Source organism: Macrobrachium rosenbergii, unplaced genomic scaffold (assembly GCF_040412425.1).
Source record: "Macrobrachium rosenbergii isolate ZJJX-2024 unplaced genomic scaffold, ASM4041242v1 60, whole genome shotgun sequence".
In the NCBI taxonomy this organism is placed as follows: domain Eukaryota; kingdom Metazoa; phylum Arthropoda; class Malacostraca; order Decapoda; family Palaemonidae; genus Macrobrachium; species Macrobrachium rosenbergii.
In genome coordinates, this window is record NW_027100732.1 from 672,082 (window position 1) to 694,958 (window position 22,877).

General features: G+C 49.3%; 1 protein-coding gene across 13 annotated transcripts in view; it reads left to right on the top strand.

Moving 5' to 3' along the window:
- Positions 1-738: 738 nt before the first annotated feature.
- gw (trinucleotide repeat containing adaptor protein gawky) overlaps positions 739-22,877 on the top strand; it is a 44,511-nt gene continuing 22,372 nt past the window's right edge. For 6 of the 13 annotated variants that reach the window (XM_067103214.1, XM_067103217.1, XM_067103216.1 and 3 more), the window contains exons 1-7: positions 742-814; positions 6,167-6,244; positions 10,539-10,663; positions 11,075-11,278; positions 12,103-15,566; positions 16,687-16,891; positions 21,980-22,057. In XM_067103214.1, coding sequence (XP_066959315.1) covers positions 805-814; positions 6,167-6,244; positions 10,539-10,663; positions 11,075-11,278; positions 12,103-15,566; positions 16,687-16,891; positions 21,980-22,057 — 4,164 coding nt within the window. In that variant the 5' untranslated portion in view covers positions 742-804. Of the gene's footprint in view, positions 815-6,166; positions 6,245-10,538; positions 10,664-11,074; positions 11,279-12,102; positions 15,567-16,686; positions 16,892-21,979; positions 22,058-22,877 lie in introns of all 13 variants that reach the window. The other 7 variants (XM_067103219.1, XM_067103221.1, XM_067103220.1 and 4 more) reach the window with 2 other exon arrangements.

A 22,877-nucleotide genomic window follows, 5' to 3' on the forward strand; every position in this document is an offset into this window, starting at 1 on the left:
CAACGCCATGGCCGCTTTTGGACGGGGTTGAAATTTCGCGGATCCTGGCTGGGTTTTATTTTCGCTTTCGGGGGTTTCGCGGCTTTCGCGAGTTGAAACATTAATAAACGAATGTTTTAATATATAAAAGACGGATATTTCATACTCTAAACGACGGGAACGTCGCCTTGAACTACTTAAAAGCGATATTATGCGTTTGAATAGCTAGGGGCCCGGGCCGAGGCTAGCGGGAGCCGAGACGAAGAGACGAACGAAGCACTTCGTTCCGAACGGTTCGAATGGCCCCGTCTGAGGGCCGCCATTGTTTAACATCGACGTTAAATCCCCGCGAGACTTACGTTAAAGTTATTTTTAACGGTTTATCATCGTAATTCAACGTTAAAATCGGTTCAAACAACTCCGGGGGGCGTGAAAACCCAGCGGCCCTCCGGAACGAAGCAGGTGTTCGAACGCGCCTCCAGCGAACGGAGGCTAGCGGGGTCCGAGACGGCGACTCGAACGAAGCACGTCGTTCCGAAGCGTTCGAATCGCCGCGTCAGATCGCCATTTAAATGTTAATATCAATTATAAATCGGCTTCAAATCGCGTTGATTGTGATCTTAAATGATTAATTGTAATTTTTAGATATAGGAAATAGGGAGATTTTCGAGGGGGGCGCCGAAAGGGGTCGAAACCCCCGCGCGAATCGGCGTTCGAACGCGGCCGGGGGGGGGCCGAGCCGGCGCTCGAAGCAGCTCCTTCCTCAGTGTTAACTCTCGTAATGGCTGACCAAGACCTACTCGCGCAGCCATAGAGTATAGTTCCATGGCGGATAGTAAGCTGCCCGGCGACCCGGCCACGGCGCCCTCCTTCCCCGCGGCACCCTCAGTGTTCGGCGCCTCCGGCGGGAGGGCAGCGGGCCCTCCCGAAGGGCGGCATCAGTGCCAAAACGGCGTGTGAAGTGGAGTGTTTGGTCCCCGAAGGGGGAGGGCCCTCCTCCGTCATCCCCACTCCCTCACGGCCCCCTCCGCTCTCTCTCTCTCTCCTTCTCTCTCTGTCGCTCCTGAAGCGTAATTCGGGAATTCGGGAATTCGGGACGCGGTGGGAATGGTTCCCGTAGGGGATGTGGTGTCCTCCGAAGGGGAGTTTTTGGGGTGGGGGGCGATTTAGGGGGAGGGGGGAGAGATGTGGCCGTTTTTTTAAGGGGGTACGAGACGCGGAGGCCTCGTAGGGGGAGAGAGAGAGAGAGAGGGGGAGGGAGGGAGTGAGGGGGACCACAATAGTATTACGCGAATGGCGTGTTTTTTTTACATATTTCTCTCTCTCTCTCTCTCTCTCTCTCTCTCTCTCTCTCTCTCTCTCTCTCTCTCTCTCTCTCTCTCTCGTATTACGTATATATAAACATCTCCGACCCTACGGTTTGCGACGCCACCAGGAAGAGGTTTTTTTTTTCCTCTCTCTCTCTCTCTCTCTCTCTCTCTCTCTCTCTCTCTCTCTCTCTCTCTCTCTCTCTCTCTGGTTACGTAATTTTTCAGATCGTTCTCGGTGACCTTAGTGTTTGCGATGCCACCTGTATGGAGGCTAAGTGTATCGTTCATTGTTAGGGGGGGGAGAGAGAGTGAGGGAGTGTGTGAGAGAGAGAGAGAGAAAGATTGAGTGTGAGAGAGAGAGAAAGATTGAGTGTGTGAGAGAGAGAAAGATTGAGTGTGTGTGAGAGAGAGAGAGAAAGATTGAGTGTGTGTGAGAGAGAGAGAGAGAAAGATTGAGTGTGTGAGAGAGAGATTGAGAGTGTGAGAGAGAAAGATTGAGAGTGTGAGAGAGAAAGATTGAGTGTGAGAGAGAAAGATTGAGTGTGAGAGAGAAATTCAGAGCGAGAGAGAAATTCAGAGTGACGAGAGAGAGAAATTGGGAGCGAGAGAGAGAGAAATTGGGAGCGAGAGAGAGAAATTGAGAGCGAGAGAGAGAAATTGAGAGCGAGAGAGAGAGAAATTGAGAGCGAGAGAGAGAGAAATTGAGAGCGAGAGAGAGAGAAATTGAGAGAGAGAGAGAGAAATCCAGAGCGAGAGAAAGAAGTTCAGAGTGAGAGAGAGAGAGAGAAATTCATTGAGAGAAAGAGAAATTCAGTGAGAGAAAGAGGAAAAAACTGAGTGAGAGAAAGGAATTCTCAGAGAGAGAGAGTGAGTGAGAGAGAGAAATTAAGGGAGTGAAAGAGAGAGAGAGAGAGAGAGAGAACGAGCTTGATTTTCCGAACGGGCCGTATTCGTCGTTTCGGGTACATGCCCAATTTCGCCGTTCCGAGGGCATTCCCATAATGCCAGGTCCCGACCTAACCCGATCTCGCCCACCTAACCTAACTCAGGGCGACGTGCCCTGACCTGGCCTGGGGGGGGCAGAGACCCCCCCCAAAACGTCATAACCCGTCTGGTCGATTTCACCACGAGGTAGTTGGCCCCTTGATATCCCCAATACGAAAATCGTACCAAAAACGACCTTAAACTTGCGAAGATATTTGCCGTTTTGTTACGTTCGAATGCCCCGACCCCATAGGCCGGGTATTAAAACCGGGCATGCGAGCGTGTCCGATATTTAAGTAAAAATGTAAATTATCGTACACTCGTTTTAGAAAAAGGCCGCCCTTAACCCGAGCTCTTTGCAATTTCGTGTCGTAGTTTCCGTTCGTGGCCTAATTCCTCTCGGGTTCGTGTCGTTTCGGCCGTAAGTCATTTAGGCTCCAAAAATGGCTGCCGTGTTTAATACCGGCCCTTTAGGGATGTACGTAAAACATAATGACGGCAAATACCTTAAACAGGACAATTTGTTCTTTTCGATGTTACGGCCGAAACGACCACGACCCATTCTTCGTTCCGCACGTTCTAATCTTATTTAACTTAATGCCGTTTTCTCCTTTGGGGTCGAACCGCGAGCCGTCGTAGTCTCCGAGATCTGCCATCTTTAATCGTTTTCACTGATCGACGACCTAGCGACGGCAATTTCAGCAGATTAAACGAGAGGTCCTCGAGACCTGTCAGTTTTTCCTCGTTACATAGAAGATTTGTCATTTCAGTCGCTTGATAATCTAGCGACGGCAATTTCGACAGATGAAACGAGACGTCTTCGAGACCTGTCAGTCTTTTCATGGCGGCATTTGGGAAATTTGACATTTTAATGGCCCTATAATCTGACAGTGTCAATTTCTGACACACGAATGGTATAATTCACGGAGATCTGTCGGTTTTTTGCCGTTAGGTCGTCGAAGATGTATAAATTTGATCGCTCGATAATACGGCGATGTCAGTTTTGTCTGAATAAATATAATCCACAGAGATTTGCCGGGTTTTCTGTCGGTACGTCGAAGAATTATAACCTGATTTCAATCGCTCGATCTGGTAGTTTCCGACTTGTAAATGATGTAATCCGAAGGTTTCTCGGTTTTTTCCCGTCTGTCCGTCGAAGATTTATCGTTTTAAGTGGCCGGTAATCTAGCGAAATCAATTTTGGACAATGTAATCCTCGGGGATTTATCCTTTGTATCGCTCGGTAAGCCGGCGATGCCAATTTCTGATGTGTCGGTGACGAAATCTTTGGGTATCTTTTGCTGCGACTTGTCAGTTTGTCGTTTCACGTAATATTTTTCGTTATTTCCGTCATTTTGTCGTAATATTTTTCGTTATCGGACGTGCCGCAACAACGCACGGGTCTTTCGCCTTTAAAAATACACCGCGGTTAGCGTTGCATCTCGTAAATTGAATTGACGGCAAGCTAGAAGCGTAAAATATCTCGGTACTTGTGATCGGTCACCGTGCGATTTCGCACGGACAGCTATGGAGGGGGACCCCCTTATTCCCTTTGCCGTAGAACCCTAAAGGTAGAATTGCAAAGGGTCGCTTCTTTGTTCCGTTACAAGACTTTCTAACTCGGGTTTCGTCCCAGTTTCACGGGAATTCGTCCTAACCGTTACAGGACGGGCTAAATATATATTAAGCACGCCCCCGACCGGGCAGCAAATTGGTAAGACGTACGCTAGTCCAGGCAGTCCCCGGTTTACGACGGGGGTTCCGTTCTGACGCCGCGGCGTAACCCGAGATATTGTCCGAAACCGCAAGAAAACCTTGACTTTTAATCGTCAGGGTGTCTTGTAATCGATGTAAATTGCATTTTTATCGAGTTTTTCATCAAAAAACCTCCAAATTTGTACCATTCTGCCGTATTTGGAGCCATATTTCTTCTGTCAGGTCGGCACGGTACCCCGGGAAATCATGTTTGAGGAATATACTTGACGGGCGTCGTAAGCCGAACCCGTCGTAACCCAGGGGCTGCCTATATTGCACCAGCCCCATTTATTTTTTGCCGTTCCCCTGGGTTAGGTCAGAGTACCCCTATATCATAATTTAGTGGGAAACGTCGTGAGATTATTTTCAAGAAAATTCTCTGGTTAGTTTTCGAGAAATCGCGTCGTGCTTTCATCAGGGAAAGGTCCCCGGTACTCGGCCACGTCCCCGGGGAGAATGCGGCCGGGCGAACTTCAAGGTTGTCCAATTATAAAATCGGCAACAGATTCAGTCCTTGGGTATAATTATGAGCAAATAAAAAGAGGTCCTGGGATAGAGAAGGGGGCAGATTCCCCCCCCCCCCCATCAAGTCCTCTACTCGGCTACTACGGTAGCCATAAGTCATTTAAGTCCCGTTGGAATGGTATGAATATCTTTCGCCCTAAATTCGTCGAAACCGAATGGCGCTTGGTATTAATACTCGGATGAATTAGTCTGCCGTTCGCTAAAGACCTTTCGTAGTTCCTCGCGGTCATGTCCGTCCAGTTAGGGTTAACTTAATCTAACTTAGGGCGCTGCGTCCTACCTGGATTTTGGCTTAGATTTGCGGGAACTCGTCTTAACCTAACCTAACGTAGGGCGCTGCGATCTACAGGCAGTCCCTGACTACATGCGGGCTCGATTATCGGCGGTCCGGTTTTACGGTGCTTGTCTAGCGATGAAAATTGGCGGTTTTCGGCGTCGATAACGGCCGATTTCCGAATACCGGTGCCGATACTTCTAACAGAGGCGCCGATAAACGCCAGAAATCGCCAATTTTCGTTTATCGGCGGTTTTCGCTCGTCGTCACGCCGTCGGAACGGAACCTCGCCGATAACCGAGGCCTTCCTGTACTCGAAGTTACGTCCCCGATATACGAGAATTCGTCTCAACCTAACCTGGAGCAGTGTGTCCTATCGCGCCGGTTCTTTATATCCTGCAAGGAGACGCATTCTAGCCTGGCCTAGGGTAGCCTAGAGTGGCCTTTTGAAAGTCGTCGTCCTGATTTTTGTATTTAGGGGTCTTTAAGTTGTATAGTGCGTTGTTGCCGTATTTGGGTTGCTTTGTTTTTGGTCTCTCTCTCTCTCTCTCTCTCTCTCTCTCTCTCATATTTTGTACATTTTGAAATGGTCTTACACTTAGGGCTATGCAGAAATTTCTCTCTCTCTCTCTCTCTCTCTCTCTCTCTCTCTCTCTCTCTCTCTCTCTCTCTCTCTCTCTCTCTCTCTCTCTCTCTCTCATGTTTTGTATATTTTGAATTGTCCTTCCAATTGGGAATATGCAGAAATTCTCTCTCTCTCTCTCTCTCTCTCTCTCTCTCTCTCTCTGTACATTCTGTACATTTTGAATTGTTCTTCCAATTGGGAATATCTCTCTCTCTCTCTCTCTCTCTCTCTCTCTCTCTCTCTCTCTCTCTCTCTCTCTTTATCTTGGTGATATTTGAAGCCGCGGCAGATAACGAACCCGGCCCCAAGGTTACCGTTTTATCTCGGGGGAGATAGCGTGCAACTCCTCATTATTGGCCCCTGGGTTAAAGGTCTGTCCACGTCGGCAGTCGGTGGTGTCGTCGTCATTATTATTATTTTTATTATTTTTGGAAAGTAGCTCGAGACGGTTCAAACCCGTCGTGAGACCGGGAGAATGGACAGAATCTTTTATCAGTCCCCTTGTCACGCCTTTTGCCGTACCTCCGTTCATATTCTTCCGTCCTCCCGAGAGGCGCGTTTGCGGCGTTCGTTGAGAGAGAGAGAGAGAGAGAGAGAGAGCGCCGAACACTGGGACCCGCCGTCTTGCCACCAAATTTTTGCAATATATAAAAAATGATTCTCGACTTTCCCGACCTGATTCTAACGATCGCCTTTTCCTCTTTCTACTTCCAGATAATTCCAAGCATAAATGTGATCCATACCTTCTTCATTTTTCGTGCCAAGATGTCCCCTTTACGCCAAGTTCAGGAGGTGAGTATCGTCTGCAGTCCGTCTCCCCGTCCTTCTTTAATTTCTTTCATTTTTCAGCCGGGGGAAACGTCGGGGGGTTGGCCGGCCTCGATTCGGCGGACTTCGGCGGTTACTTTTTGCCCGAGATATATTTTTTATTTTATTTAATGTACCTCTTTTCATATCGTCTTTCTTCCATCTTACTCTCCACCCTCTCTAACAGTCGATTCACGGTGCAACTGCTCTGAGGTTTTCCTCCCGTTACGCCCTTCGAACCCTCTCTTCTCACCTTCCGTTTCAGCGCTGAATGCCCTCGTAGGTCGCAGTAGTTGGCCCCTTGCTGAAATTCTACAGTCACCTCATTTTAGATTCTAAGTAAATCTTGTAAATTGAATTTTGAGTGTAAAGGATTTCGTGAAACTGAAACTTGTAAGTTTTAAAATAACAGGTTAGTATTTAAGGTCCTCGACTTCTTATGGCAATTTACAGCGCTGTAAATTGGTGTTGCAGCAAGTTGCAGCACCGTAACTTACGTCGGATCGAGTCAAAACAGCATAACGCGACGTTGCGTCGAATTGCAGCGCTGTGCCGCTAACTCGATGCCTGTTCTTGCCGTCAGACTTGTCGCAGCGCTGTAAAACGCTGTTAACGCCTTTTCGAGCGCCGTGAGATCGAATCCGCTGTAAGGCTGTTCGTACTGCACAGCTGTTCGGATACGTAGGAAATATAGGGTCTTTGTCGCCGAACAGACTCTGTTAATTAACAGAAATCTATAAGATATGGCAAGTTCTGTCTGTGATACTTGTCAGTGTTACTTTGACCTAGACATATTCAAATGCATGCTTAGGGTCTGTTAATTAACAGACTTTTGTTACTTTTCGCAAAAGAAAGACCCCGGGGAATCTTAAGGCATTAGTTTACAAGATTATTCGAAGATTTTTTCAACGAGATTAAAGTTATACAGTCAATCCCTGGCGTTTGGGGTGGGGGTGGCTGGGTACCGCAACCCCCCCACGAATAGCTAAAATGGGTGAATACTTGACGTCCCTCTAAAAACACTTATAACTGATTATTTTGATAGTTCAAACACCGAAAAGCCCTCAAAAAATGCTTATGACTGACTATTTTGATAGTTCAAACACCGAAAATTCCTCTAAAAATGCTTATACCGGAATGTTTTATTAGTTCGAACACCAAAAAACCCTCTAAAATTGATTTAACTGTCTATTTTGATAGTTCAAACACCGAAATATCCTCTAAAAATGCTTATCCCTGAATATTTTAATAGTTCGAACACCGAAAATCCCTCTAAAAATGCTTATACCTGAATATTTTGATAGTTCAAACACCAAAAATACCTCTAAAAATGCTTATCCCTGAATATTTTAATAGTTCAAACACGAAAAACCCTCTAAAAATGCTTTTAACTGTCTATTTTGACAGTTCGAACACGAAAAATCCCTCAAAAAATGCTTATCCCTGAATATTTTAATACATTAAACCCCCACATTCGCGGTCTCTCAATTCGCGAACTCATCTATTCGCAGATTTCGCTGTGGAACGTATATATACACATTATTTGCGGAGAATTCGCTCACTTGCGGTATTTTTCACTGAGAAATATTCACTAATAACTTTATTTTCATATTTTCGTGACTAAATGCACCTTTTGTGATAGAACTATTAAAATACTCAGGTATAAGCACTTTTAGAGAGTGTTTTTGGTGCCTGAACTATCAGAATAGGCAGTTATAAGTATTTTTGGAGGGGTTTTAAGCTCTACAAATACTTATAACTGCTGTTTTGATAGTTCAAACACTGAAAAATGCTCGTAACTGCCTATTTTGATAGTTCAGGCACCAAAAAACCCTTCTTAAAAAGTTTATAACTATATTTTGATAGTTCAAACCAAAAATAAACCCTAAAAATGCTTTTAATTGCCTCTTTTGATATTTCAAACACCAAAAACCCTCTAAAAGTACTTACAACTGCCTATTTTGATAGTTAAAACTTCAAAAAAAAAACTCAAAAATTCTTATAACTGCCGATTTTGAGAGTTCAAACCCCAAAAATACTCATACCTGAATATTTGAATGGTTTCATCACAAAAAAGTGCATTTAGTCACGAAAACGATACAAAAATACAGCAATTCATAGGCTGGGGTCCAGTGTATGTTCTAAATTTATTCCCCAAGAGGACGAAGAATTTATTTGAACGTTATCGATGTAACATCTTCGAGGGGGGTCAAGATCCGGCCATTTTGTCAAGTTCGGTCGAGGTTCCTGGGAGCGTTTGAGAGACACGTTAGGCGTTGAAGAATCGCCAAGTTCATAGGAAACTTTTTTTTTGTAGCAATGAACTTGACGAAATTGTAATTTAAGACCGAGGTGTCAAGTTTTCCGTTGGACCCTCCCCCCTTATTCATGGCTCGGCAAATTCAGGTATATCCGGAGTTTTGTGTGATGCATTTTTCAATAAATCGCGGAACATTCGGTAATTCGCGGATGCTTTAGTAAATAAATATCCACTGATCACTATTTTCATGTTATTTTTGTGACTAAATACATTTTTTGTCATAAAAAATAGTTTTAGTCACAAAAATAACAAAAAGTAGATAATTACAAGCATTTTTAGACGGGTATTTGGTGTCCCAGCCATTAAAATACGCAGTTATGAATGCATGGGGCCCAATGTATTTAGTGTCACATTCGAATCGAATTTGGGAAAGTCCGGCACCTTAAAATTTGAGAAATGATTTGGCGTTTGTTTCAAACGAAATAGGTTTGTATAGGTTATACCAAGGGTTCTCAGTCGGGGGGGCCTTCGGCAGTTTCCAAGGGGTCGCGAGCCCTAGGAAAAAATTAAAAATTCCCTAATTATATTCGTTATTCTAAGAGTCGCTAAGAAGCAGTGTCAAGTATCTAATTCATTCCCAAAAGAATAAAAATACACATTTCTATTTTTTTGAAATTTCGTTTAAATCTAGGAGGGAGTTCGACTCGGATGCGAGGGGGGCCGTGGGGGGAAGGACCAACTCTTAGAGGGGCCACAGTAATAAAGAGATTAGGAACCACTGCGTTTTACCCTAAAGGAATAGGAACCACTGCGTTTTACCCTAAAGGAAAGGATAGGTTAGGTCAGGTGACCGAAACGGTAGTATACCCGAAGTGACGGTTGGATTTATCAGAACGGACGATTAGGGTCCTTTTGTCTATACAAGTAGCCCTCGAGTTAATATGGTTTGGGGGACCGATATTGTGTGATTTTTGTCCATTTTAAACTGTTCAGAGCACAGATTTCTGTAAGAGCAGCGCGTCTTTCAAACGCCCAAGTGATTAGTAGTGTAGGTTATATAGCGTAGGCTATGCTTCCTCCAAGGGGTCAGTGGTTGCTTCACCCGCGAGTCATTGAGGCTGTAACATCCGAACTGGCGAACGGCCGAAATGGGTGTATCTAATACTCTGATCCCCAAGGGACTAGTACTGAACACGGCGTCCGAAGTAGCCTCCGCCATCCATGCCTTATGGCCTAATCGTCCCAAACTCCCTCCGAGTTACGGTATTTTCAAGTAACGATGGGGTCGTCGTGACATCCCCATCATAACTAGAGGACGACCTGTAATGCGGGGAAAACCGATGATCTGTTTATGGCAAGAGCCAAACTCTAGCCGTTTAGTTAGCTAAGCCTTTGTGTCATGACTGTACGAAGGCAAAAAGTTGCAATTTCTCGTAAGGAAGATTTTTAGCACCACGATTGGCGAGAAGCCAGATTTTTGTGCCGTTAGATTGTAGGTGAAGCGCTCTTACTAATTGAGATATTGAGATGGTTTGGATCTGTTGTGAGAATGACAAAGAAATAGGAAGGTAGTCACTCAGTGAGGAATTAATTCAAGCGATTAGGTATCAGGAACCAAAACTTGTATTGGAACGTGTTTGAACTTTGAACTTGCGCAGATTTTGAGCTCGGTCTGACCCCTTGAAAACCTACAATTCCTCGTCTTGCGCCTCTCGTTCCGAAAGCTCTTTCCCCATTTTTCCCGCTCGTGCAGAGCCTATAGCGTAGCCTAGGGTCATAAACCAAACTGTTGTATAGCAGGGAAAGATTTAATCTGATTCCGACGTCTTGGCGAACAAGGCGGCTTGGAAATGTAGTGAGAATTGGCGAGAAACGCCCGGAAGAGCGGTCGCTTCGGACGGCGAACCCCCGTCCGAGGTCCTCGCCCTCGGGAGAGCCGAAAACTCGGCCGGTTTTGGCGTTTCCGAGCCTCGCCCGTGCGTAGAAATTTAATTTTCTCTCTCTCTCGTCTGTCGGCAGATCTTGGGGTCTATGCATTGTCAGCCAAAGAGTGTGTAGCAGACGACGACTGTTCCGTCAGTTCGCTCTTCCTCAAACTTCTGTCAGGGAGCTCGGATTTTGAGGCCTTCACTACCATAGTCAAGGTACGGTGCTTTATTTTTGAAGTTGCTTGAGTGGGGCGCTGGGCCGTCGGTAGGATTGAGCTTAACGGACTTCCTTCCTTATTTTTCAAGTGGGAATGATTTATTAGTATGTTAATAACTGTAGAATTGCCGTTAACGTTTAATACTGTCCGTTAATAACTGTAGAATTGCTGTTAACTTTTAAGATAGTTATCGTTGACTGTAGAATCATCGTTCGCTTTTGGACGTCCCGGGAATGTTCGCGTCCCGGATAAGATAAGATGTAGGGGGCCTTCTGCCACTCATCAGGAATCCAGAAAGGATTCGAGTCCAGGCTAATGTAGGATCCTTGTTACTACTTAAACTGTTCCTTACGAGAAATCTAGAACGCACCCGACTAACCGAGTCCCCCCCCCTCTCTCCCTCCCGCAGTGTTGTGTAAACGGGTGGTTGTGGGGAGGCGTACAGACGAAGATGACGGAGAACAAGACGGACAGCAGTGCGGAGGCGGAGAGGACGACGAGGAGGTCTGTCACAATAAGAGAAGATGAAGACGAAAACGATGATGAACGTAACTTGCCAACAAAAAACTCTGTGTTTCCTACCAACCAAGTGCCTCACGGGTCCTCCCCTACAGTGAGTTGATGTTGTGTCTTTTTTTTTTGATGAAACGTTGTGGAACCTGACTTCATATCATGTGCTTTGATGTAGTAAGTGCTTGTGGCACTTGCGGGTTCGTCGGTAGGTTTGTACGTTTTCAGAATTCGCTTGTAAATTTGCTTCAAGTAGCAGTTTTACCTGTAAATTTTAGTTTAAATGATAAAGTACCTGAGTTGTTGGTAAACTTACGCAGATGTGTTGATGAACTGGTCAAGTTTTATATCAGATATGTATGACGTAAGGTTAGAAGAGTTAGGTCCCCCATGTTCAAGTTTTTAGGTCCCCCTGAATCTAAATTGTCTTCTTCCTGACTTTTGTAAGTTATCATGTCCCCCTGAATCTAAATTGTCGTCTTACTGACCCTTGTAAGTTATCAGGTCCCCCTGAATCTAAATTGTCGTCTTCCTGACCTTTGTAAGTTATCAGGTCCCCCTGAATCTAAATTGTAAACTTCCTGACCGTTGTTAGTTATTGGGTCCCACCTTCCTAACCTTTGTAAGTTATCAGGTCCCCCTGAATCTAAATTGTAAACTTCCTGACCTTTGTAAGTTATCATGTCCCCCTGAATCTAAATTGTAAACTTCCTGACCGTTGTTAGTTATCGGGTCCCACCTTCCTAACCTTTGTAAGTTATCAGGTTCCCCTGAATCTAAACTCTTTTCTTCCTGACTTTCGTAAGTTACCATGTCCCCCCGAATCTAAATTGTAAACTTCCTGACCTTCCTATTTCTTCCTATGTCTTCCCTCCTCTTCCGCCCCCCTCGCCGGACTGTCTAACGCGTCGTCCCCGTCTCTTGCAGGATGTGAAAACCTGTGGTTTGATGTGCAAAGCACAAATTGAAAGCAAAGTGGACCACGAACATAGCTACAGCAGGAACCGCAGCCAAAGTCTAATAGAGTGCGCTGGTGATGACACTACTGCAGCAGCTATCAACAAACGCAGCAGTGAGCCAGTAGTCTCAGCAGCAGCAGCAGCCGCAGCGTACGCTGCCGCAGCAGAAGGTGCAGCAACAGCATTATTCACAGCTGTCCACATTGAGTCCCCAGAGAGGGCCGGGGGGAAGGGCGGGAACGGAGCTGACCCACTTCCTTGCCCCCGGCCGTTCCTCCTCCACGATGAACGCTTATCTGTGATAATAATCAGCTCTTTGCCGTTATGTGGTCAAGTCTCCGGTGTTGTTGCTCCTCTTCCTCGGCGGCCGCCGCCTCCTCCTCCTCCTCGGCGTTGTTTCTCTCCCTCGCGGCGACAAGGAGGAGGGAGGGTCTCCGGAGGTGGCGGAGGAGAGCGAGAGGAGGAGGCGGAGGAAGGAGGAGAACGAGAGGAGCTGCTTCTTCTTCTACTCCTTCACCTCCCCCCCACAGGGAGCCATGTCTCGGGGCCTGCCGCCTGCTGTCCGTCCTTCTCGACCACTGCCCCAGGGTTCCCTAAACTGGGGCTGGCGGTCCCCATCCTCCCCCTCTCCCTCCTGCCCCCCTCCTCCTCCTCCCCCCTCCTCCTCCTCCGCAGGCCAACGTGTACCACCGCTGTCGCCCTCCTCTGTTGCCGGCGAGGGGCCGTGACACCATCAGCAATAGGGTTAAGTAGACGGAGGAGCCGGCTTCCCTGCCGCCACAAAGACGACGTGCTTCGCGTCCTCTGCCTCCTCGACGACGACGACCACACCACCGCCGCCTTCTGCAGGAACCCCCTTCCTCCTCCTGCTACTCGTGCAGAGGCGACAGCGATCGTCCGGAGAAGAAGAAGCACCACCACCACCACCACCACCTTCTTCCTCGTCAGTACCGCAGGGCAACAGCAGAAGCAGCAGCAGCTGTTGGCAGCAGCAGCAGCAATGTCTCTGCCACCATCACCACCACTACAAAAGCAGCAGCAGCAGCCGCCGCCACCACCACCACCAGCAAAAGCAGCACACTTTGCCGAGGCCAGTCTCAACATTCCCCCTCCTGCCCGCGGCAGCGGTTCCGCGGCCAAAAGTAATAATATTAACAATAACAATATTGCCAATAGCCAACCCCAGGGTAGACACCCTAGCTTTAATAATAATAATAATTGTAAGGATAAGGATAAGGATAAGGATAGTAGTAGTAATCGTAAGGAGAAGCGGGAGGAGCGCGAGGGGTGGCAGCAGCTGAGGCCGAAGCAGGCGCAGTCGGCTGTTGCTCCCCCCCGCGGCACCCCTGGAATAAGTGCAACCTGCAACCAATACGCTTTGTTTCCTACTTCAGCCGATTCGTCATCAGTATCACCGTTATTATCATCATCCTCCTCTGTGTCGTCGATGTGTTCTCCTTCTTCTTCTGTGTCGTCGTCGTCATCTCCTTCTTCTTCCTCTGCGTCTTCTCTGACGTCGTCGTCATCGTCGTCCGGCCTCCCGGCTGCAGGCAAGCCTGGGAGGTTCGGCTTCGCTACTTCCTCTACTTCTACTTCTAATTCTTCTTTGCCCTCTACGTCTCTTTCCGTGTCGTCGTCCGCGTCCCCTTCCGCCCTTCCCCGGAGGTGCTCGTTCAAGCTGAACCGCTGGGGCATCCCCAGGGGCCTGGGGCTCCTGGGCGGCGGGGAGAGCGCCACCAACGGCTGGGGGGGCGGCTCGGCGGCCCAGACGGCCGGCTGGGGCAACTCGGGCGCCAACCAGACCGGCACCCAGGGTCAGTGGGGCGGTGGACCAACAAACAGGGGTGGGGGGGCACCCAACGCCTCTCCTGCCCAGGGTGGGGGTGGGAATCTCAAGTCCGCCCAGTCGAACAGCGGAGGAGGTCCGTCCCAGCCGGGAGGAAACTCCGGGGGCCAGCAGCAGAGCGCCCCCGGGGGAGGAAGCGGCCAGCAGGCCGTCGGAGGAGGAGGAGGCGGCGGCGGCCCCGCGGGGGGTGGGGGCGTGAACAATCAGAGCACCCAGCAGAATCAGCAGCAGCAGAGCCAGCAGAACGCCAGCGGGAGCAACAACACCTGGGCGCAGGCCGCGGGGAAGGGCCTTCCCCCCGCCGGAAGCGGGGCGGTGGGAGCAGGCGCCGGAGCGGGAGGAGGAGGGTCGTCATCGGCAGGCGACGCCCAGAAGCGCCACATGGAGCAGCAGCTGCAGAGCATCCGGGAGGCCCTGCTGAGCAGCGAGGGGTGGGGCGGGGAGAATGTCAACCAGGAGACGGCCTGGGACCTGCCCGGCTCCCCCGAGCCCAGCGGCGGCGGCAGCAAGGACTCGTCCTCTTCCGGCGTCCCCTTCAAGATCAGCGTCAACAACGGCTGCGACCTGTGGGAGAACAACCTGAGGAACGGCGGCGCCGCCCCGCCCAAGGCCCAGCTGGCCCCCTGGGGCCACACGCCCGCCACCAACTACGGGGGCACCTGGGGGGAGGACGACGACGCCTCGGACACTTCCAACGTCTGGACTGGCGTCCCCAACAATCCCCAGTGGGGGGCGAACGCCCCCAACCCGCCCAACATGTGGGGCGGCGGGGGCGGAGGGCCGCCCAAGAAGAGCAGCGACTGGAGCGGCTCCGGAGGAGGAGGAGGAGGAGGAGGAAGCGGAGCCGGCGGGAGCGGAGGCGGTGGAGGTGGAGGAGGAGGAGGAGGCGGCGGAAGTGTCGTTGGACCAAGCGGCTGGGCCGAGCCAATCCCCCCCAGGGCTGGCGTCGACAATCCCCCAGGGGATTGGGGTCCCAGCGGCCCCCACAAGCCAGGCCCTCACGTGGGTCCCCACGCAGGACCGCACAGTGGCCCTCACCCTGTGCCACACAGTGGCCCACAGATCGGACCGCACGGCGCACCTCACGGAGGGCCTCATGCCGGACCGCACAGTGGGCCGCATAGCGGCCCACACAATGGCCCTCACAGCGGGCCGCACAACGGCCCACACGCCGGCCCGCACGGAGGACCGCATCACGGCCCCCACGGCGGCCCTCACAACGGACCTCCACACGGCGGCCCACACGGAGGAGGTCCTCCCAGCGGGCCGGGAGGAGGTGGCGGCCCTTCGCAGTGGAACGGGCCCAAGGACATCAAGTCGGGCGGGCTGAGCGGCCCCACCGGGTGGGAGGAGCCTTCTCCCCCCTCCCAGAGGAGGGACGACGGCACGGGCGTCTGGGGCAATCCCCAGCAGCAGCAGACGAACATCTCCCGCTGGAAGGAGATGCCCAACCCGAACATGATGGGCCGGTCGCCCATGCCCGGCCCGCCCCAACAGCAGCAGCAGGGGCGCATGCCCGGGCCCCCAGGTGGCGGTGGGCCGGGCGGCATTAAGCCAGACCAACGCATGTGGACGCAGCACACTGGGTGAGTCTCTCTCTCTCTCTCTCTCTCTCTCTCTCTCTCTCTCTCTCTCTGGAATGAAAGTGTTCTCATCTCTCTCTCTTAGGAATACCCTGGAATGAGTGTCCTCCCTCTCTCTCTCTCTCTCTCTCTCTCTTTCTCTTTCTCCTCTCTCTCTCGAATGAAAGTGTCCTCATCTCTCTCTCTCAGGAATACCCTGGAATGAAATGAAAGTGTCCTCATCTCTCTCTCTCTCTCTCTCTCTCTCTCTCTCTCTCTCTCTCTCTCTCTCTCTCTAGCTTTGATCCCTATTCTCTGTTTTGAGTTATGCATAATTGTTGATGATTGTAGACAGAAGATATGGCAGTTATGCACAAGTGATTGATTGATAGAAGCATGATTGTGCGTACGTCACGAGATTGTCGCCCCCAAACGTCTACAGGAGCTTTTAATTATGTACGCAGTACTTAGAGTTTTCTTTCGCGTCTAATGTTAATTGAACGACAGTCCAACATTTCTAAAAAATAAAAAAAAAAAATCAAATCCTCATCGTATTTTTAAAATGTCTCCCCGGACTGATTAATTAATGTATTTTGAGCGTAAATAATAAATCATTTAAAAGATCCATCAATGTTCCGGGCAAGTCGCTTCTGTGATTGACGCTGTGGGACGTTCCTGCCGAAACGGCGGAGCGGACGAGTCTGACGCGCCCTTAACTTGGCTGTGAAATTGTTTGAGGTGCCTTTTGAAAGCTAGGATTAATGGTTTGGGGTCCGGGTAAATAGATTGGTGTCGGAACTCCTTTAAGCTTTGGGGCGAGTAGCCGTCTTGGAAGAGATTCGGAGTGGAATGACGGTTGAGAGGTGAGAAAAAGCGGTGTGTTGTCGAGTGAATGGTTGTAGATGAGAGGGCCAAGTTTGAGGTACAAGAGTTTGTTTTGGGGAGGGAGATTGGTTTAGAAATGGGATGGCGACCAGTTTGGGGATTTGCATCGTGAAGAGGGATGGTTCGACATTCACAGGACATCCCAGGCACCTGTTTGCATGCTTGAGGAGTTGAACAGCAAGGGAGAGTGCTTCTGTGTGCGAGAGGGACGTGATAAGGGCCAAGTTAACCGACGCACTTCCGTCTCTCCATTTTTCAGAAGGAACGGCAGCTGGAATGACCCCCCCCACGATACGGGTAGCGGCATGTGGGGTGAGGAGCCAAAGTCGAGCGGGTGGGGCGAGCCCCCGATCACCTCCCCTTCGTGGGGGACCAAGCCCAAGACGCCCACGGGCGCCCCGGGCGTCCCCGTCGGCTGGGGGGAGTCGGAGATGGAGCCCCAAGGTTGGGGCAATCAGAATAAGGTAAGATTTGGTGGCCGGTGGGCGAGTCATTTGGCCTCTCAAGGTGCGCATCCACTCGGCAGATGAACTCTGCTGAACCGTCATTTCCTTTTTTGTTGACCCGTCCGGCCCGTGACGACGAGGGGTAGTCTGGCCGCAGGAGGAGGAGGAGGAGGACGTGACGGCGACGACGGCGACGCGACGGTCGGGGCGGTGGTGCGACGAAGCGCTCTCATCATCAAGAACCCCGAGACACTCGCGGCCGGCACGTCTTTGTTGATGTTGTCAGTAAAAATGTATTTTCAAAAATGTCAAAAGGTATAGACTGTAAAAACGACTGTGTCGCTTTGGACGCGGTCTTATGGAGAGACAGGCGTGTCCGCCCAGTGGAAATGCACCTTCGGAGGGCCGACTGGTCCGTGGCGACTTGTCGCCGTTGTGTACACCTTTAGCATTAGGGACGATAGTCAAGGGGCATTTGTGCCTTGCCTGATGATGATGATGTCTTCCTCTTTGGCGTGACGAAGGTCTGTCCTAGCCCTTAAGGTGTGTTTTTCCCCAAAGGCGCATTATACTCTGGAGGAGGTTTGGATTCGACCGGGGTTGTTCTCGAGCACGGAGTCCTCTCCACGGATCAAAATTTTAAACTTGGAGTGAAAATTGTTGTAAAACCTTTTAAATTTTTTTCTGCTCAGACTTTTTAATTCAAGGTATCCAGAACCCCCGGGAATCCAGACGTCACGAGTATAATGCCCCTTGGTTTGTCATTTGTTTTATTTTAACCCCTTGTTTTTTCTTCCTCGCGATGGTTAACGACGACAGTCCTCCTCTCTCCCCCTTGGCACTTTGTCCGCAAGAAGTCGACGACCTGTTCTGGCATTGAGGTGGTTTGCAAACCTATCTTTCTCCTCTCGCACGTTAGGGATGAGACGACACCCTCGACCCGTAGATAGCCGTAGAGTAACTAGGGGAACACTCTTCCCAGCATCCCAACCTTCTTTAGGAACCTCTCAGAGTAGTGTAAGGCAGGTGTTAGTAACTGTTGGGTAGCTGTCCTTTCCGGTAGGGGCCTTGCGTTTGCGCACGCACTGGTGGATGGATGTATATAAAACGCTACTTGGACGTCGGAATGTATGCTAGACTTGGTTTCCTGGCGACAGCATAAACGTGCGCCATGTTTTTAAAGGTTTTGACGGCTTGAACACGTCGTTGCTCTCAAAAAATCATTCTTTAATCATTCTTTAAACGTTAAGAAAGCCTTTCAGTTTTGCAGTAATCACTATTGTTAACTATTTTTAATACTTGCATGGATTTTTGACACGTTTATACACTGTGCACGGAGAAATCATTGTCTATTTTCATAGATTCGGGCTTATATAGATCTATCCTTATGTGACAAAGGCATTGGCCGTAGGGTATGTCAGTTAGTTTAAGGTTTGACACATTTTTTCTTAGCTCTGTCTTGAATGGTGACGGTTTCAGGTCTATCGCCTTTTAGTCAGTCATCTATTTAGACTCTATACATACAGAATTGAATTAGGAACTACAGGAATTCTAGAGACGTTAGACCTTTGTCAAAACATTTAAGATAATCTTCGAGATCCAGGGATTGATTTGGAAGCTGCAGAAATTCTACTTCTCTGTCAAGATTTTTTAGATTATACTCAGATACAGAGTTGATTTAGAAACTACAGAAATTCTACAGGTCTTCGTTCTCTGTCGGAAAGTTTCGCCGGACAAGAATTCTCGAAACTTTCTCCGTTCGACAGAATTCAGGACATGCTCTCCGTAAAAACGACGTCGGATCTAGTTAGGGTCTGTGGTTTGTGTCCGATTTGCATAGATTTTAATATGGACTTACGTTTCAGTTCAATTTAGTTAGGATACAGGTCAGTTTTAGGGCAGACTAGCATTCAGGGAGACTCCAAGATTAAATTCACCCCCCGGTCCGAGTCGAACGTAGTCCCTTGATCTGAAAGTTCGTTGGTCGTTGAATCTGCCGCTGGTTCTGTGGACGCACGTCTCGCGCCTCCAGAGACGCGAGGACCGAGTTCGAATCCCGTCTGGCCTGGATAAGGTCAGTATCGGGAGCTATAAGATGGTGTCTTTTGGTAACTTGAAATGTATGTTTAACGACTCTGAAGTAACTTTGTCTTGATTTGAAATGAAACCGACGGGACACTGTCCTTATTTTGGGGGATACAACCAAGGAACGATCTTGCATCCCAAGACGGAGACTTGTATCCATCTTCACGAGCAGGAAGTCAGTTCTCTTGCCCAATTCTTCGGTTATTATTCAGTGCCAGAAGTAAACTGTCAGAGCCATAAACCTTGGACCCTTTTCTACACAAAGTGAACGGGTTGCTTAGGTTCTTGGGCCGAAATTAGCCAGTCCCCCCCAAAAAAAATTATACTTTTAACATATCTCCTTGATTTCAGCTTAATTGACGAGTATTAAAACTGTTAAAAAATTGTTCTATTGTCTACAGATCCATGAAATTATTAGGTACTTTTGAAAACTTACTGTATGGGAGTAATACTTTTAAAAATAGGTGTATTTGACAGATTATTTTTTCCAAGGTTAACGAAAGACTCGACTAGGCTTAGACATCATTTCTGCCTTGAGAAATTGGCTGTTTAAACTTGAATAGGTACAGTTTTAACGGAGGTTAACGACACACTGGATGACTTGAGACGTCTGACACGCCCACAGTCGCGTCAAAATCTTGCCTGCTCGTCTGAGGACGGGGAACGAGCGTCGGGAAGACGCAGGGTCTTGTCTCGACTTCAGTCCCGCCGTATGTGTGAGAGTAGACCGTACGGTTGGTGTTCTTGTTGGCCTGTTTGTGTGAATCTGTCTGTGCATGTATGTATGTTTGCCTGTACTTTGTGTCTGACCCCAGTGTGATGTCCCGGTATCTAGAATAGTCCCTCGATTGAAGCACCATTGGTCAGTCGCTCGTGGACTGAGTCTTCCTCCTGGAGAAACTTGTTTCCCTAGGAGGGGATATTAACGCCTCTCTTTGGGCATGGCCAAGTGGTTTTAATGAGGTAGGGTACACAGCCCAGCCGAATGCCCCTGGCCGCCGCAGCTGATTGGATTCCCTTCAGGTAGAGGCTCGGTTTGGAGACGAACCTTGTCGGAGACCAGAGAATGTTGTTGTGGCTTTAGGAAGGAAGAGGTTAAATCGACAAATTGCAGATGAGGCTGTCGTACATTTGATTGAGGTTAATTTTGGAAAGGTGTTGAAGAGAGAGAGAGAGAGTGAGTAAGTGAGTGAGAGTGTCTGTCATTATGGTACGCAAACTGAGTAGTGTATTGTGGTACAAATCGAGTAGTTTAGGTCAGAAATGTCTGCCTTACGTTGAGACGTATTTAGAATGAATTTAAATCTTTTGAACGCAGTGCTCTAGTCAGTAGGATGTCTGATCGGAAGGTTGGGACGTGGGTCCATGTCCTAAGGTTGGCTGGAGGTTTAGGAATGAGTGCGATTTGAAAGGACAGGATTCCCTTTGCTGTTCATAGGGCACTGTAAGTCTCGTTTCCCAGAAGCCTAACGGAAAACCTTTCTTTAACGAGACTAAATTCGTTGATAGGAAAGGGGAGAATTGTCCAGGGTTTGATTTCATGCGTGAATTATTGTCGTTAGGTTACCTTGCAAAGTGTTGCAATGGATCATTGGGGACAAGACTCAAGATTTGAGCTTTTCGGAAGCCTGTGTATATGTCGAAGGAGTGAGACAGGGGTGTAGAGAATAATTTAAAGGTAAAGGAACTGTTTGATTTATTGTGAATGAAGGTCCCAACTCATTGTTAGGCACATTTGAATTGCTCTACGTAGCCTCATGCGTGACATAGTTGGTACGGAAGTCGTGCATGAAAGTGATTGCAAGGTAAAGTGCGCATCTTTGCATGTGTGACGTGCGATGTACGAATGACCTATGGGATCATCAGTCGATTAGAAGTTACCCGACCTGACGAATGACCTAGAACTGAGCGTCGTCTCGACAGAACGCGCTTTACGTTTTGACCAGTCGTGAGATTTTGACCTCGAAAGAACCCGTCACTCCCCGCCACCACCTTGCAAGAATGGTTCCCGGTCAGTACCAGGAACCCCCCAGAATATTATGAGTCGGTGTACGTTTGGTAACGGCCTGACGGGAACCCAGTCAGGACTGCTTTGTTTGCGACGCTTGTCGCTCCCTTCAACGACAAGTAGGGCTGCTTTTTGAATTGGTAAATGCTAGTGTATTATCAGTAGTTCCTTTTATTAGAGAAGTATTTTGAAAGTAGGGAAACATCTGTTGATTCGCTAGGGAACTGTTCTACTAAGTGTAGGGACCTCTTGAGACCTAGGATGAGAATGACAGCCGTTCTCCCAAGCTTCGCCAACAGCACCCATGGCAATCCATGGGTGCAAACGGGGAGCTGAAAGCATTGTCAGACGGTCCAGCGGACCGAAACACCCTCAAGAGTATCGTGTAAGTTCTGCCGTGTCCTCCAGCGGCAGGACCCGTTAGGCACACGACCTTTGAAGACTCCCCTGGAGAATGTCTCTGACAGGTTCTCCCAAGGGCGAGACCTTTGATGTTTCCTGTTACAGACCCTTTCAGAAGATAGGTTTGTGTGTGTGTGTGTGCGTGTTACAGATTTCTTGCCACCGCCGCGAGGCGCACTGTTGCAGGACGGAGCCGTCCGTGGGGGCCGATTCATTCATAAGTTGTAGTAATGTTTATAGATTCAGAGGGGCCACTTTTTGTAGTAACGTAAAGGCCCCTCTTGACGGCCACTTCAGATAAGTCAGCCGCCCGTTGCGGGGACGTCGAACGATGTCACTTTAACGAGGACGACACAGGGCGACCCTGACGCAGGGGAGCCCCCCGTCCGACGTCCCCTCGTCCCCCGGGGGACGTGCCCTGCACTGCAACAGCCGAGCGCCCCGCGGCCCATGCGAGTGAATTTGCCGGCAGGTTTGAGAGTCTGCGGAGAGAAAAGTGGCTGGCGCGCAGACGCGCCCCGCCCCCCAAAGACGACAGAGTAGCACACCCCGCCCGCCCTCCCTCCCCTGTAACGATATTAACCTCCGTCTTTAACTGTTTTTTGTCGCAGATGGGAGGGTACACACCACTGCTTGATCTCAGGTCTCCTAAAAACATTCTTCCAGACTCGCACTTCCCGTACGCGCCTGTAAGTTGAGAACGTTCCACACCTGTGCTTTATATGATATATATATGATTCTCTCTCTCTCTCTCTCTCTCTCTCTCTCTCTCTCTCTCTCTCTCTCTCTCTCTCTCTCTCTCTCTTTGATTGAAAGTAAACCTTGATTCATGGGACCCCAATGTAATGTCGATTTGCTTCCCCAAAATTGTTTCTTTCCAGATTCTCTCTCTCTCTCTCTCTCTCTCTCTCTCTCTCTCTCTCTCTCTCTCTCTCTCTCTCTCTCTCTCACAATCCTTGGGTCGCTGTCTGTTCGGCCTGCCGCAGCCGACCTCCCTCCGGGCCAGACGAGCCCCAGAAGGCAGCGTCTTGCTTGGGGCGTCCCTACATGCTTTGCCATTGCCTGTCTGTCCGTCTGTCTGTCTATCTGCGGCTCTTGTCGGGGAAGACCTTGCGAGCGGGACGGGATTTTAGCCACGCCAAACCACGCCCCTCCCACCCCACCCCCGCAGCAGCTGTCTCGCTTTGATGTTGTGTCCTAACCGTGCAAAGTCCCGCTTTATGTTCACGAAGCCTCTGTGTCGGTTGTCGACAGCGCAACGCTTTTTTTAAACTGCTCATTTTGTCCTAGTCCCCCCAAGTCTGTGTTTGTAGTGTTGTCGACCACCTGCTGGTCTCCCTCTCGCTTTGCCCCCTCCACCCCACCCCTTGCTTCCGAGACACAGCCGCATGTGACGCTGGGGATGATGCTCGACGATCGTCACGTTCCTCCGAGCCTGATGCAACGCCTAAGCTTTCTTGTGTGTCGGTTAGAGGTGGTCTTAGTTCGTTCAGGATTTTTTTTAATCTC